Here is a 17,500-nt window from a genome sequence, read left to right as displayed (position 1 = left end):
ATTTGCTTGCGAACGGCGATAAGTGGCGATGAGCTGAACTTAATTCTGTCAAAGTTTGCTCGTCAGCCTCTCTTTCGTCATCATGCTGTTTGGCACTTCCATAAATAAATATTGGTGCAAGAAAATATTCAATATTTTTGCATTTTAGTTTGCATCTTTTCACCGCAAAACATTACCCGTCTAGATGCCGGTCTAGATGGGAAAATATAGACCGCGGTCAATATCCATTTTAGCCAATCAAATTCGTGAATTTTGTAGTTTCCAGTCCTCGTGAGACAGAGCCATATAATAATGTAAAATATGGCAAGCATTCTATTAGATACATTGGACCACTCTTATGGTCCAAACTGTCTAAGGAGGATAGGCCCTAGCCTCATTATCGGCCTTTAAAACACTTATCAGAAAGAAGGACATTGCAAGTCTCATAGTTGAGAACAAATTTTTAAATTGTTACCTGTGTAACACTTGAGACTCTACTTGTTAAGTCAATCTTTCGCTCACTTTTAGATTAGATTAATTATATTAGATTGTAAACCATTTTATTGTTATTATTATTATTATTATTATTATTATTATTATTATTATTATTCATTTTATATATAAATTTAATATTTTAATGCTATTAATGCAATTTTGTAGTAAATATTTTGCTGTAAACATTATTAAATGTAATCTTAAGTTTATTACATCTTAGATATTGTTAACTAGGTGTCCCCGATTAGTAGGCTACTTGTGGCCAGCCAGAAGAACAATGGAACAATGGAAAGATACGTTTTTAAAATCATGAGTCCCGTAGGGAAATGGATAAAATTCTGTCCAGCTGTTCTTGTCCAGCGAAGGGGTTGCAAGTGCAACCATTGACTCGCTGTTACTACGCGTCGAACGCAACACCTCTCAAGAATTTGAACTATTTACGAGCGAAAGTGGGCGGGGCAGTGACTCAGTAATTCGGGCCCATTCCACAGATCGGTGGTTTTCGTATTAACGAGCAGAACAAGCGGGATACCCCTGCTTATTCCTATATGGGAGGGTTCCCCGCGTTCTTGTTAAAACAGAACACCAAGACCTTGCGCAACATTTGTAGCAGTCGAGGCGAGACAGTGAGTGATAAGTTTAAATATGCAACCTCGTCCCCAGGGTCTCTCTTCTTCCCTTCCTTGGAAGAAGAGAGACCCTGGGGACGAGGTAAATGTCGATGGGCGACCGTCCGGAAATATCCCTTGCTTTACGTCTATGCTGGTCAGGCTGGCCTAGTGGTCAGGAATCATCACCTGCACCTTCTACATGTGAGGTCGAATGTGGGCTAAGTTACATGCGATTTCAAACTAACACGAGGAGTCTTCTCAGCGTCGTCCGGTTTTTCTCTCTCATTAAAAGTCGACTCCCAAGTTACATTTGCCCGTGGTGCTGTGTCCCGGGATCATACATCCACCGTATAAGGGCTACCAATGGCGCCGAATATATTTCCTTTCAGCCCGATCTAGTCGAAATGCGCCCTTGTTAATTCAATGAAGACTGCAAGAAAGCATGACTAGAAAGGCCAGTTTGTTTGCTTGTACTAACGTTGTTGCTTATCTCGTCCGTATTTATGGCTTCTTTTTCGCGCGCTTTATGCGTGTCACCTTTCGAAGTCTTTTACACTGTAACCAATGTGTTGAGACAAAGATCACAATTCTGCAGTGACGTACGTACAAATGCAGATCGGTGAACAAGAGAAGTTAATGCGAGATCTATTGTTTTCGCCCGCCAACATGGTGGCCATGAATGACGTATGCATGATCTTCATATCATGAAATCGAATTTTTTTTTTCTTCAATAAATTAAACAGCGCAGGTGCATTTCACTTCCCATTCATTCACTCCCTGGTTCTTGGCTCTAAAACTACAATCTTGTTATTTTTGTCTCTGCAGGGCCCATCAAGAAATCCCGGCATAAATCAAAGAGCTCTCAACCTGCTTTTTGAAGAAACACGTGACCGAGGTGTTGATTGGGATTTTACTCTCAACGTTTCGGTTTTAGAAATTTACAACGAAATGCTTCGGGACTTGCTTGGTGATGATCCTTCCGCGAAATTAGACATTAGACAAGGAACAGAAGGCCTATTTGTACCCGGGCTGACAGAAATTCAGGTCAATGACGTGGATGAACTGAATGAGGTAGGAGTCACGGTTTGGTTTGAGTTTACGTGTTGACAAGTTTTAAGAAAGTGAATTTTCGTGGGAAAATTACAACATCTCTCACCTCGTACAGTTTGCGCATATAGTCGAACTTGGTTTGCTTTTTACTTTACTTTTTAAAATAATTTTTTCTCGTTTATGACGCTTTATGTGCGTGCGAAAATGTTTGTCCTTATTTTTGGAGTAGTGTTATGATTCTTGTCGCTAGTACATAGACTTTAGTTTGTGAAGTGACTCATTGGCTGTGATTATTTTGTTGGATAGTTTGTTGATTGACACCCTGCCAGCAGAGCCTTTCTTAACTCGACGAGAAAGAAAGGACTCTGCAGAAATCGTGAGTATGCGCAAGCCCTTGCTTGGAGACAGTCTCAAAGCCAGGCCAAGTCTCGATCGCACTCCTAGACGCCATATTGATTTCGCACTGAAAGCTCCATTTTGACCTTCGTCTTGTCAAAAATATGATGCGCGCGCTGCCTAAACCGGTTTGACCGGAGTGACTAGCCCAGAAACTTGGGCTGCGGCGACTTAAAAGACTTGACACGATTTCTGGAGAGCCTCTTTTTCTCGCTCTCTGCCGAGTTTTAGAGAGGCTCTGCTCGCAGGGTGGTTGATTGACTAAACGCAACATCAACGACTGTAACTTAATGACTGTCTGGCTGACAGACATCAATTGAGGCCTTACACTAGGTCAACACTAATGGCCATCCGGCAAATTGACATTGGACATTTCCTTACAATTACATGACGTAATATCCCATCTTAGTATGAGAAGCTTATCGCTGTAAAAAGAATGAAAACAGGCAGAATTAGAGCTTTAGTTCAACAAGAAATAGCGTTTCTAAGCAAAGCCGCGCTGATCTACAGTATTTAGGTCTAAAAACCATTTTGAAGACGGTTAGCTTTTACTCGTTTTGCTGGGCACTACTATGTCAATACTCTAAAAAAATCGATTTTCTAGGAGCTTGTCTCGTTAGTCTAGTTAATATTGGAATATGCAAGGAGAACCTTGCCTAATCTGAATGTTCTCTGCACATTGAAATGTTTGTTTCTTTGAAGTAGATTTGAAGTCTGAAGTCGATTGTACGTCGTGTAAGTTGAATAAAAAGGGAAATGTCAGTTTGAGGGATGGCAATGAGTTTTGACCCTTACACTACTGTGAATGTGATGAATTGATGAAGAACCTTCGCTGATCAACAGCATCAGGAACTACTTTTTGTATCACCCGAGGGAAGAGAAAAATCTCGGATCTGGGTGAGAATCGAACCCGCGACCTCTGGATGAGAACAGCGTTGCTCTTCCGACTGAGCTACGACGAGGTCAATCATCCATTCGTCGCGTTCACAGTATTGTAAAGCCCTCACTTGACTTCTGACTTCTGTGCCGATTACATATATACTGTAAACGCTATTAAAGGGACAACACTCATCTACTATCTGACTGACTGTGACTTTTTTGATTGATTGACTAATGGAGTGATTGATTGATTGATTGATTGACAGGTATTCGCCATCGGAAAAACCAATAGAGCGACTGCAATTACGGACATGAACGAGCACTCGTCTCGTTCACATGCCCTACTTTGTGTGACCGTAATTGGTGTTAATAAGACAACGGGCCATAGAACAACAGGTAATGCAGTCGTCTTTTTAGTTCAAGTCTCTTTGATTTGATAATTTGCATGTTTCTTATACAAAACTTAGCGTCAAGCAGGCTCACTTGGGTGAGACTTCTTGATCATATTCTCTGGTTCTGTAGCAAATGGAATTGTGAAAGCAGTGCCGTGTCTTTTTTCCCTTTCCACAGGAAAGCTCAATCTTGTGGATCTAGCCGGCTCCGAGAGGGTTTCAAAGAGTGGATCAGAAGGTGCCCGAATGAAAGAGGCACAAAATATTAATAAGTCTCTTTCTTCCCTGGGAGACGTGATCCATTCACTGAAAAATAAGAATTCACATATTCCTTACAGGAATTCAAAATTGACATATCTTCTTCAAGAATCGTTGGGTGAGTTTTTCGCGATCTTGCGTTGTTCGTCCTTTTTAAGGAGCTTAAAGGGGCTAGGTCACGCAGTTTTAGGCAATTTCAGCACTCATCGAATGGTCAAAGAATTAACTAAAATATCAAAATAACTGTTCAAAACTATAGAAGAACTCTAACAAAACACAGGGAAGCCAAGAAGGGACATGGATGGACAAAACTGGAGAGGATTGAAATGGATTGAATTTGGGTAAATTTGAAAAACGTCGGCCCATCTTTTTTCAAATTTATATCAGTGTGTATCAAAATGTCATTTACAAAGCTGGAAAATCATTCTCAGTTGTTATGTGGCCGTGATTTTTCAAACGAAAGACTCTTCCTCTACCAATTTGACGTTTAGAGCTCATAATTAACAAAATTAAACAAATTTACCTAAAATAGCGTGACCTAGCCCCTTTAAGCACGCGCGTTTTTGAGAGGCGAGCGGCAACCAGAAGTGCGCTGTTTTCCCTTTTAACTTTTCTTCACACAACCACATTTACATTACTAAGTATCTTTTCTCCATTAGAGATGATAAATATAAAAATCTGGGAGACTCCACTGCCCTGGCACGCAAAATGTTCTCTTCCGGTTGCCGTCGGCGTCTCAAAAACTCCCTATTACGTTCGCTAGCAAAGTATAATATTCTGTCAATTGTTTCATTAGAGGGCGAACCAACGGCGACGGTCATCCCAACAATATTGTCTAAGAAAATAGGTTTTATGTGGCAAACAAATCGAGCTGCACGCGCAGAATAACTTGAGTGCAAAGTTTAAAAGCACGCTATATTTTAGAGAGGGCAAGCAGGCGAAAAAGTCGTTGTCTGAAACTGTGCTGCAGGACCAGAAGTCCTCGAATTGCAGTCCTGATTTTTTACTAATCAAAGCTTGTTTTTTCTCGAAGTTGATCAAAAGAGTCATGCGCTCTGGTGATAGTATAGGAAACTTCATATGGCAGTACGAGTAAGCCCACTCGTAAGAGTGGTTAACCGAGAAACCGGAAAATCAGTTTTCATAGCCGCTATTAAATCCCATTCCTTAAGTCTCTTCTGCCTACACCACACCCCCCCCCCCCCCCCCTTTTTCCTCCCTCTCCTGCCTCTCTTTCAAATAGCGCAAGAGGACGGCGGATAATCAATAGGGACAAATCATCATGAAAGCGTTTTCCTCCTGTTTTTTTCCCGTATTGTAATAACCATTGTAATTTGCAGGAGGGGATTCCAAGACGTTAATGGTTGTTCAAGTCGCTCCAGTTGAGAAAAATGTCAGCGAAACTTTGTGCAGCCTGAATTTTGCGCAGCGAGTACGAAGTGTGGAGCTCGGACAGGCAACAAAGAAAACCGAGAGTGCTGAGGTAGCTAACATGAGGGACAGACTGAGAGAACTTGAGGTACTACCCTTGACATTGCCAGCTTATCAGGTTTTTGTGTCCCTACGAACGAAACAATCGCAAACTAGGAAGGGGAAGCAAAATAGGTTTTTGCATATTTCCAAATTTAGCCCTTTTAAGACACGATTCTAAATTTTAAACCTCACTGGGTCAAAATCTCATTTGCCTGGTCTGATGACGTAGTGTCGTGGACACGATACTGAACAGAAGATGGCGACTAGTGACCTTTTACTGCATGCGCCTTTCAAAAACATGCGGACTCTTAAGGTCAACCGACAAATGCGTTTTTCGTTACCGTCAATCAAATGTTCGGCGGCTCCTCCCAGCTTCCGACTATGTTGACTGACCTGGGCTCAACGATGTGATTTGATTACGCGCGCTCGACAGTGGTCGGAAGCTCGGAGGAGCGGCCGAAAATTTGATTGAGGGTAGCGAAAAACGCATTTGTCGGTTGACCTTTGCATTTAAGAGTCCGCATGTTATTGAAAGGCGCAGTAAGGTGGCTCTGAATACGCTCAAGAGAATTTGTTTTAACTTGTCAGAGTTGTAACTTGATCACTTTCCAGCAATAAAAACTAGGGTTGACTCAGTTCAGTTTTGAGACAATCTTTTAAAGGTGAAGTGTAGGGTGTCTGTAGATGGCTTTCTGTCGCTATGGTGACCAGTGACATCCTAATATTGAGTCCCTCTTGTTATAATGCCATAACATTGCCGTCATGTGAAACATTGTCACGGTTTTGGAGTGAATCCTTCTATAAATCTAATAAAACATTCCCTTGAAATTGTTGTAACAGGTATGAGCAGAGAATCTGGTAAATTAGGTTTGTCCCCATCAGCGTCAGAAAAATGTCTATTTTAAATATGTCTATTTTTAAACCAACTTTGGCTTGAAAATAAGCAATAGACCAGATGTTGTACCGAATTCAGATCTCCCAGAGTTCAGATTCTTTGTGTAGTGTGTACTGTATCTGCATTGCAATGTAGCAGTCACGATAAAATGATATGGAAATATCTGGAACAAAACGTTTTATTCCCAAAAAGTTTGAATTGGGTACAACATTGGGTTGGCCAATTTGGTCTATGTTTTATTTTCCCGCAAACTTGGTTTAAAAATAGACACTTTTCTTTTTTTCTTTTTTTTTTTCCTTTTTTTTTTTTTTTTTTTTACTTTAAATCCAACTTTATTGAACATACACAAGTGCAGTTAACATTCAAAAAAGAAAATCTGCAACACAAGCAAACACTACAACTTGAAGCTGACAAAAAAGAAACCTAATACAATAAAATCTTTAGTAGTAACTAAACTTAAATGAGAGCGCAATCAGTGAAGTAAACAGAATTTCTTACCGTATTTAAAAGAGACGAAAAAACAGACCATTTTTCGCAACTAGTCGTACAAGAAGTATATTTTTCTAGCCTAATTTTATCACGAGCTAGGGAAACAAATTCATTAAAGATGTAAAATTTACCGTTAAGAGCTTTTACGTAAAGAAATTACTCGCCATAACGACTAAATGATTGAGGGCTAAACAGAGTTTAGAATCGTTATTGATAATACCAAACATAATTTCTTTTATTGGAAGCGATAATTTTGAGTTCACCATGTGTGAGGCCCAATCCAGAAACTCCTTCCAGAACAAAGTGGCTTGCGCACACTCCGTGAAAAGATGAATGATGGTATGATCTGCTGGACAAAAAGGGCAGCGCGGGGAGTCTTCTTTCTTCATTTTAAATAATAAACTCTTAGTACACAGGATATTGTGAATAATGTTGTACTTGAACATTGACAGCTTTACTTCTTTTGTTACTTCAAAAGGCAATAGATATAATTTTCTCAAATCATCCTTCTGGTAGCCAAAATTTAAGAGTCTTTTCTCACAAGTCGGCGGAGGCCCTGATCGAAGAGACAGCAGCTAACTATAATTTTTTTTACATGTCATTTCCTCTATTAATATTTGCGATGTTGAGCTTTGTTCGAGGGAGCAATTAAGGAGTTTTTTCCAACTTTGAGGGATGGCGTTAACAAGAGTAAAGTACTGTAAGAAATTACATCTTACGTTTAATTTATTACGAAAAGAGTCGAAGGACGGAAAACAATTTTGCTGTTTATCAAAGATGTCGTTAATTTTGAGAATTCCTGCGTAACGCTAATGCTGCAAGGACATCGATTTCTTATCAGGCTTAATAAACTTATTATTCCAAACTATCTGTTCAAGAACATCATTCTTGTTTTTTGGGTTGAAAGCTATTACGTCTTGCCAAAATGTGATTATTTCCTGATAAAAATCTGGAAGGCATTTACTTAGACTAAGCTGACCGATGTCATAGTTACATTTGAAAAGCTCTGGGCCCCCAACATTCACTAGAAGGGACTTCGTGATGTACTGACATGGGGCGAATAAACACTTTTCTGACGCTGATGGGGACGGGGCGCCAATCTGTGTTTAGTATCACCCAACTAGTGGACTAATGCAAATGCTGTATTTTGTTTGATTGCCTACGCTACTAGAGGACTATTAGTAATAGTCCTCGAGTAGCGAAAAGCGTCACGCTTTCTTTCGTTTTATTCCCAACTAAATATATTTTCAACTTGTATTTGCTAACTTTATTATTGCCTTTTCTGTCCGACTGGTTGGATGGACTCTTGTTATGAGCCACCTTAAGTAATCCGTTTTTTGTTGTTGTGTTTTCAGGGATCCTCCAGCTCGCCATCTGGATCTCCAGCTAGGAATGCCGGAATAAAAGCAGCTAAGAAACCGAGATACTAAACTATTCCTTGTACAGTGGAGTTTTCCTTGCACATGACAGAATCCCAAGATGATGCCAAGAACCTATCTTATACTATTAAGTTAATTCCAACTGGGAAAAAAAAATTTCCACCCTTTTAACGTCCGGTTATGATTAGTAACCTCTTACTAACCGAGTTCGAGGGCCGTACTGGAAAATATTGGCCCGAGGTCGAGCACAGCGAGGTCTGTATAAAAACGAACGGGGCCGAGCGAGTGAGGTTAGTAAGTTGTTTATTATATGGCATTGTTTCTTTGAGCGATGGGGCACTTCTCCACTTTGTGAATGTTCGTGATCTTCGTCTTCCATCAGGGAACTTTGAACTGTAACCTTCTACATTTAAAACTAAAATCCTATACTTTTGTGATGAAAACATTAAACTCCGCTTTTTAAAACCTTTTTGTATTTTGCTCAACTTGAATTTCCCGGGAGAAAGAAAAAGTACGGAAACGGATTGTTTCCATGGTAATGGTGGTCTGTTCTGTAAAATCCCGACCGAAGACCAGCCAATCAGAGTGCTCCATGTAGCCTGAGAATCTCTTGCCATATGATAAATGTTCATTATTCATAAGTATTGGGCCAGAAGCGTGTATTTGCTCCCAGGAGTGAGATTTACCCAAATTGGCCCAGTCCACATCAGCCTTGGAAAAGTGTCTATTCTTAATTAATCTGAGTTTTGCATGGAAATAAACAATAGACCAAATCGGCTAACTCAATGTTGTACCCAATTCAAACCTTTTGGGAATAAAACGTTTTGTTCCAGGTACTTCCATATTATTGAACTGTGAATGCTACATATTAGTATAGGTAATCACATGGGGCCGAGTAAAATTAAGGATTAATATCACGCGTGTTTTCAGAAATTGCTGAAATTGCCCGAGTCGCGAAGCGACGAGGGCAATTTCAGCAATTTCTGAAAACACGAGTGATATTAATCCTTAATTTTACGAGGACCCATTGCGATTACTTGTTAATAACAAAGAGGGCAAAATTTTCTTAACACTGTTGAGGCACCTCGAAAAACAGACAGCTAAGCGGAAACACTCGTTCGCTCGGAAGCAAAACAACTGACAAACAGACAAGCAAGTCAACTTGTTCTTTGCGTCCAAAACGAGTATAGATGATTGTTATTTACATCCCCTCGAGAGGAAAATACGAGTTTCATTCCTGAACAACAGTAACAACGATTAAACCAAATGTTAAGCTTCAATTTATTTTATTCACCTGTGCTGTAGAGGTTTTTACCACTTGCAAATACGCATCCGTAAACATAGCAAACGGTTTGTCCAAAGAAATCCACCAAATTTGAGCTACTCGTTCCTCCCGTCAATGGCAAATTGTTCTGTGACCTTTTTTGTTGAGCTGCAAGATGTCGTGGTAAACTGAAAGCCCTTGACGAAAGGAATCATTTTGTTTTTCAACCACACAATCCCGCTACGCCGGGCGCCATGTAAGCCGATCCAAGTTTTAAGTTTTTCTCGAAAAAAACCTTTTGCCCTTCTTCTTGTCACTCGAAAATTCAAATTTCAGATCATCTTTTAAAGCCAATTCTTAATCTTTATGCCTTTTCGGCGAATGCAGCGCGAATTAAAAGACAAACTTCGATGAAGACGAAGTTGTTTTGCTCAAACAGAAGAAACCAACTGAATGTGGAAGACGTACGTTCAGCCAATCAGAAGCGAGAATTTTAGGCGCTCGACCAATCGTGAGCGAGTAATTTTGCCGTCTTCTCAAGGAAAATTAAGAAAAAATACCCTCTTCATTGACCAATCAGCATTCAGTAATTTTGCCCTCTTTGTTATTATAATGCATATACAATGCCCAAATATCTTAACCCAGGGAGATTTGAATTGGGTATAACTTTGAGTTAGCCCATTTGATCTATTGTTTATTTTCCCGCAAAACTTGGTTTAAAAATAGACTTCTTTCTGACGCTGATGGGGCCAAACCTTATATCAGATTCTTACTCTTGGATAATGGACTCTTGCTTTATGCCACGATTGCATGGCTCATTTGATTGTGAACGTCAGTTGTGATTGGCCAATCTTATCTTGTTTTGGTTCGTAAACCTTTCTATTTTATAATCACTGGCTTAGTTTTCAAAGAGTTCTTCAACTGTGGTCTTCAGAAGGAGACAGCACTTAATTGTTTATCTTACGAGAAAAACCGTCTTTTTATCTTCTCTTGATGTTTCGCATACGAAGGAAGGGACATGTTGGTTTTGACAAGTGAATTTATATTAAACTAGTCTTGCCTGTGAGTCGTTTTTACGAGAGCAGTTGTTTTAATAGAATCTTCTACATTTGAAATAAGTCAAGGCTACCCAGGCGCGTAGCGTGGTCATTTTTTCAAGTACGCACGTGCGTATATGCGTATAGAACGCTACGCGCCTGCTACCTTTTTGTATTGTTGTACAATTTCATTATGCAAATTTGTAAGGGTAACAGGTGGCGACGACTTGAAGTCCCAATAGAACTTTTCTATTTTTGAAGTAGGCCACTTAACAGGGCTAAAAGTTTCAAAAGAAAAGATACATTTTCAATATTTTTATCCGGAAATGGTTATCACAGAATTGAAGTTAGGTGTTTGGTAATTTTTCACCGTTGTACATAAATTTGCATGATTCATCATTTTTGTATTATTTATACAATTTTTTCATTCCTTATTGGAAATAGTCTATTCGGAGGACGAAGCAGCGATATTTAAAAGTACTCTAGAAGCAAGCAAGAGAACGTGTTCTTAGCTTGCTGCAAATTGAATAATCAAATCACGTGGTTTGCGTATTAATTAAAAGAACCGATATTCTTAAAGCTGATTGCAGCCTTTGTATTTTTTTTTTCAGTATTTGATTTCTCTTTCCCTTTGTTGTTGTTGTTGTTTTGGATTAGCCTCGGTTGTGCAAAAGGTGGATAAAGCTATCCATGGGCTTTGCCGGTGTTTATTTCCCCTCCGTTCACTTATTGCATTCCATCGTTGCTACGCAAGCTGTGTGGGATCCAAAATAACAATTGCGAGAACCGTGTAGGAGAACGCGTTTCTTTTCTTCCGCTCAGTTCAGAATGCAGAGCGAAATATCAAGGAAGAAGATATTTGTGCTCTGGAGGAGTAGTTAAGTCATGCAATTTCTACCAAACATGCCATTCAAAGGTAATGTAATTTGAAAGCTTATTATAAAGTGTGACAGCTTGTTATTACAAAGTGCGACAGCTACTTTATTGCAAAGTGCGACAAGTGTTATTACAAAGTGCGACAGGTATTACGAAGTGCGACAGTTCCGTTACAAAGTTCGACAGAACAAATATTCTCCCACCTATCGGGCAGACATGGGAAGACGCAGCTGTGAGATCTTGACCCCGTTTTTCTGCTTTTGTTCTTTTTAAAGTGGAATGACACTGATAGAAGGGAGCCAGGAAAATGTCTGCGAGCGAGCGTATGAGGAGACTCTTCAGATTAAATACCTATTGCTATTTTTGTTTTTCTGCTCACTCGCATTATCTTACACTCACGCGATGTTGATTCATTCTTGCCAGCAATCTAAACGCCCGTAGAAGGCTAAAAGGTCCAGCTTCGTCCCTAAAACCCGTTGGCCCGAAGCTGGACACGACTATTGAAGTCAGGCGGGAGCTCTGGAGACGAGAAAGTCAAATCTGCATCAGCTACCGCTGATTGTAATCCTATTTCCGATTTTTATAGAGCCTTTTCTTTTACTCTCATAGGCAATTTTCACGATAGCGTCATTTGACTACAACTACCATAATTCTGTTTTTCTTTTCTTAATGAAATTTTGAATTCCCAGCTGGGTAAAGATAACAATAGCTCTAATTAGCATGAGACAAGCAAAAACTATAGGATTCTGGTGCTTGTAGTCAAATGACGTTATCATGCAAATGTCCTATTACTGGCTAAAGCCAATAACCTTCTTATTAAGTTAAGCTATGATCTTCGCAGTTATGGACGCAATTTTAACAATTGCGTAGAGAAGCCTGAAAAATTCAGGACTTCAACGGGGTTTGAACCCGTGACCTCGCGATACCGGTGCGACGCTCTAACCAACTGAGCAATGAAGCCACTGCCGTTGGGAGCTGGTCACTTGCGGATTCAAACCCCGTTTAAGTCCTGAATTTTTAAAGCTTCTCTATGCAATTGCTAAAATTGCATCCATTAAACTGCGAGGATCATAGCTTTACTTGATTCCATATCCGCAGTTCAGTATATGATTCATTTCATATATCAATTCGTTCATATAATCTTAATATTCGTAACACAGCGCGATTTAGGTGAGCTTTTAATTTGCCGTCGCAAATAAGTCTAGTAGTGTTTTGCCTCAACAATGGCATGAAATTCCATTCAAGTCAACGAGAAATCTAGTGGCTTTTCTTTTTACTTGGCGTAGCAATTTTTTATGTGAAATGCCCGCTCGCGAAGTTAGTCCTATAATAATTTATAATTATAAACTGGATTCAATTTTGAAAACTTTTCATTCAGCTTTGGAAAACGTTCAACCAGGTTTGAGTTCTTTATTGTATTATCGTCGTTCACGTTTTGTTTTAGATTTTGCACGTTGTTATTATTATAAAAAAATATAACATCTACTATCGGCCATTTTTGTTTCCAGTCGTTCTTATTGTTGCCATAATAACTTGATTGGGAATAAAACAGAATACTATTTAGGATAAAATAGAACTGCTCTCGTTCAACCGTCATCGGGGAAATTTTGATTGACTGAATTCAGTCGATAGTCTTACGTTTACAGCTGCTGGCACTACATAGAAATGTTGTTGCTGTTTAATTTACTTTTTCTTCTGTGAGACGGTTTGTTTAGATTCATTGGACAACTACAGAAAGAAATGCTCCTAAGTTTGACGTTAAATAGCTAAAAGAAGCTAGTCAAAGGAAAGATGATACCTTCACCTTTACATGTCCCCTGGCGCCAAGATGGCGCATAGGGCCTCCACATCAGCTTTCATCGATTCCCGTCTTGCGCTGCAGTGCGCACCTCTCTCCAGGACTGCCACCCTGCTTTGGACCTCTCCTTTTCTGCTGTGCGCCGCCAGGCTGTATTTCCCTCTGGGGTCCATGTCAGGGCTGTAACACAGTCATTGTCAGGTTGTTGTCTCAGTGAGGATGTGTCCAATGAATCGCCATCTCCTTCTTCTTACCTCGTCACTGAACCTCTCCACGTTAGCCCTTTCCTGTAGCTCTCTATTACTAATCTTATCTTGCCATTTAATCTTCATTATCCTTCTCAGGCATCGGTTCTGAAACATGTCGATTTTCTTAGTATCACCTTCGTTCACCTTCGCATACAACTCTCTTGTGAGACCTCATGTGGAATATGCCTCAGCTGCCTGGAGTCCTTTTGAAAAACAACACATAAAAGCGTTGGAGGCTGTCCAACGCTGCGCTATAAGATTTGTCTGTTCTGATTATTCTCGGTTCTCAAGCGTAACTTCTATGCCGGCAGCACTCGCTGGGCTGGGACACTCTTGAAGTCCGTCGACATCTAAGCGCCGCTACCATAATGTATAAAGCTGTGCACAACCGGACTCAACATTTCCAACATCTGTCGTCTTAGCTCATGGAAGCAATCGCTCCAACCACCCCTATAAGGTCAGACATATTTTTGCTCGCACCAATACATATAAGTTTTCATTTTTCCCACTTGTTATGCCCTTTTTGAATGACCTTCCCAATTCTGCTCGTAATGCCGAGTCTGTTACTGCCTTCCAAACGAATGCTTTTCCAATCATAAGACAATATTGTAGTGCAATGTAAACATTTATATGTTGTAAATAATTTAATTTAGGTAATTATTTATTTATTTTATTAATTTTTCTTTGCCCTCTTTTCTATTTCGTCGCTGACTGTTTTAGCATCCTGTATAGTTATACGACTTCTAGGATTAATAAAAATGTATGTTCATTTTCCATGTTTCGTAACCATACATGAGAACTGGTTTGACCAATGTTTTGTAAAGCCTGATCTTAGTTTTCCTCGACACACTGCTGGAATTCCATACTCGATTTAGCTTCACAAACACTCCCCTCGCTTTCCCTAGCCTAGTCTTGATGTCTTCTTCAGCGCCCCCTTGTTTACCTACTGTGGCTCCTAGATAGTTAAACTTCTCTACATCTTCCAACACCAGACCATTCACTGTGATGGCTTCATTATTCTTTGCATTTACTCTCATGACGTTGCATTTCCCGACATTTACCCGAAGGCCTGTCCTTTCTGCATTCTCTACCAGCCTGTTTGTTTTCAACTGCACGTGTCTTTGTGTTGAGGAAATTAAAGCTACATCGTCAGCGAAGTCGAGGTCCTCAAGTTTTGATGTAAACAGTTCCACCTCAGTCTGATTCCCTCCTCCTTCACAGTAAGCCTCATTACCCAGTCTATAATGAGCAGGAAAAGAAAGCCAGACATTAATTGTACATCCTTGCTTGACACCAGTCGTTAGTTCAAACCATTCTGAGGTTGCATCTTCCTCGACAACAGCGCATTCCGGCAAAGCCATCGTACAGCGCTTTAACTATGTTGATGATCTTCTGTTGATGAACCATACTAGTTCATTATCAACCATAAGTCGTTTTTGTGCACTGAGTCAAATGCCTTCTCCAAATCTGCGAAATTGACATAGAGAGATGATACGGTCTAACTTAAAATGACATCTGAAATCGTCTGCAGAAAAAAAGTGATTCTTCTGCATTTTCATCTTCTTTTAGAGCACCGATTCCTAAACATTTTTACAAATATTCGAATAAATGCTTCTCGGAATTCCCTGTTGAATGCTGCGTAGACAAACATATTAACTGCCGTATTTAAGTATATCAATATCAAAGCAGTTTTGGACACGTAGGAAGGTACTGATATGTTGGTAAGGGTTTCGACGATATCTATAACACTTATAGGAGCTACAAGCACTAAGTACAGGCACACCAGGATGGCTACCATCTTTGCTCGTTTTCCGTGCCTCTGGGTAGTCACCGGGCGTCTTTGCCTTCCTCGATTGTTTTCGTCTTTTCCATCCGCTCCGTGTAAGTTGGAGTTGGCCTCCAAGCTCGTGTGCAAATCTTGAATTCTCCTTATGTGCCAAAAACTTGTTTTGATCAGGTAAACGTTTATAGGAGCCACGATAATAATAGGGAACGCACCGATTCCGAAAGTAAAGGTTAAGACTGCAGCTTTGGATAACGTTGAAGACAGGAAGCAAATGTGCCACGACTTTTTGCCGTAAGATATTAACATATCCGCGGTTTCCTTGTCTTCGCCGGTTACTTCGTCCCGGAGTCCTACACCACTTAAAATACAAATTGCAAAAGCCACCATTACTGTCCAAAACGAAGTGATTGCAATGAGGGTGGCCTTTTGTGACGACAGTTTAGCGTAAGTGAAGGGGTACTTCACTGCCATGAAGCGATCGAACGAAATCAACACGATGTTTAGTCTTGATACACCATCGAACAAAAGTGTGAGAGCAAGGACAATGTTACAAGACACCAAAGTTCTATTTGAGCTACTCACGTGTTCAAGCAGTCGAAGAGGAATTCCAACAGTTGCGCCCAAAAAATCCGACATGGCCAGACTCAGAACGACATAATTGGTCTTGGTTCGCAAGCTATCATTAGCCACAATAGATACGATAACTACAATATTCGCGAATGCTCCTATTATTGAGATGACCACCAAAAAAGTCGCAAATGCGACCGTTCCAACTTGTTCAGTAAAGCTCTCAAACTGGCTTGTGTTTTTCATCCTTCACCGAGAGTTTGGCTTTCACAAGTTGTCATCAAGTGTCCTGTTTATGGCTCCTGTTGTTATTCATAGTTTGCTTACATTCCTCCTTTTATAATAATGACTTGCAAACACCTGTCGTCTCTTACGCAAATTTAGTTTCTAAAACTAGCTCCCGGCAGTTAAAGTGTTAATAAACGTGAAAAAAAGATTGGTTCATTACAGTTCTTTCACTGGCAGTCTTTCTTCAAATTCTCAAGGTCTTCTTTGAAATGTATTTCCTAAATTCTTTCTTTTATCCTGTGTGGTGGTCCATCGTTTTGTGATAATGATTTGCAGACAAATGAAGTCTTGTAAGCAATTACAATGTTAATAATATTCATGGCAAAAAATTCCTTTGATCCGATTGGCTAAAAGAATATACAGTGTGAAACGAAGTAATAAACCAAGAACTTTCTGATTGGTAAATGACCGCTGACGCAATTTTTGCGTGATACCGTCCCAAGCGTGCGTTGGATCTGCTTAATTACGATAAGTAATCTCTTGTAGATTTTTGGAAAGGCTTCGAATTGTCGTTGAAAAATTTACTCTTGCTCATTTATTCCAAATTTCAGACGAAATCATGTTATTAAAAGCGCTTTCACTAACTTGCGAAACGGAAGGAACCGAAATACAGAAAAACTCCCAAACATTCAGTGAAGCTAACCTAAAAGGTTTTTGTTAGGCCTAATATTACAGCATTGCTTAACTGTTAGGGTTGCACCTGCCCGCAAAATAGTAGTTTTGCGAAACGGATCGAAATTTTCCCGGCAGATACAACTCTAACCGTTTACTAATGCTAACATCAGGCCTAAAAACGTCTGTTTAGGCCTAATTAGGCCTAGGGTTAGCTGAAATGAATGTTTAAGATTCTTTCTGTATCTCGGTTCGTTTCATTTCATTTCGCACGTGCTTCTTAACATCCCGAAGCCATAAATGTTTAATGATCAGTAAAACTGTCAAATGTCTTGAATGATTTCATTTTAATTTCAAACAGATTTATCTTCATTAACGCACGCTTATCACGTTCAAAAGATTAACCACGCGCTCTCCTTTGAAAGACACCTGCACTCGAGGGCTATAAATAAGACAGGTTACCAGGTTACGCAACGTGCGTAAAACGACTATCCCCCAAAATACATCTTTGACACAAAAAGTATTCACAATTATGGGGAAAGCAAACATCATTTTAAAGCTGATGAAATAGGCTTTCCAAGCAAATAACTTATTTATACGGAGCTAAAATGATATTGCAGTAAAAGGACATAAATTAAATAAAGAAGCGATTCACAAAATATCACAAAACATCAGTTTTTATTTTTAAAATGTGGTCAACTTCCGAGTTTCCCAGATCCCTTGTAAAC

The 17,500-nt window shown here is 39.8% G+C and overlaps 2 protein-coding genes across 2 annotated transcripts in view; one reads left to right on the top strand and one right to left on the bottom strand.

The window, feature by feature from the left end:
* Nucleotides 1-11,181, top strand: part of LOC137991553 (kinesin-like protein KIFC3) — a 25,399-nt gene extending 14,218 nt beyond the window's left edge. The window contains exons 12-16 of the mRNA XM_068836626.1: nucleotides 1,911-2,156; nucleotides 3,677-3,806; nucleotides 3,981-4,178; nucleotides 5,401-5,579; nucleotides 8,273-11,181. Of these exons, the coding sequence (XP_068692727.1) occupies nucleotides 1,911-2,156; nucleotides 3,677-3,806; nucleotides 3,981-4,178; nucleotides 5,401-5,579; nucleotides 8,273-8,347 (828 nt within the window). The 3' untranslated portion in view covers nucleotides 8,348-11,181. The remainder of the gene's footprint in view (nucleotides 1-1,910; nucleotides 2,157-3,676; nucleotides 3,807-3,980; nucleotides 4,179-5,400; nucleotides 5,580-8,272) is intronic.
* Nucleotides 11,182-15,074: 3,893 nt separating this feature from the next.
* LOC138010488 (alpha-1B adrenergic receptor-like) lies at nucleotides 15,075-16,118 on the bottom strand. Its single transcript, XM_068857475.1, has one exon. The coding sequence runs from the start codon at nucleotides 16,116-16,118 to the stop codon at nucleotides 15,075-15,077; it is 1,044 nt and encodes a 347-aa protein (XP_068713576.1).
* Between the last annotated feature and the right edge of the window lie 1,382 nt (nucleotides 16,119-17,500).

Source organism: Montipora foliosa, chromosome 1 (assembly GCF_036669935.1).
Source record: "Montipora foliosa isolate CH-2021 chromosome 1, ASM3666993v2, whole genome shotgun sequence".
In the NCBI taxonomy this organism is placed as follows: domain Eukaryota; kingdom Metazoa; phylum Cnidaria; class Anthozoa; order Scleractinia; family Acroporidae; genus Montipora; species Montipora foliosa.
The sequence above is the reverse complement of the archived record's forward strand: the minus strand, read 5'-3'. Positions and strand labels throughout refer to the sequence as shown.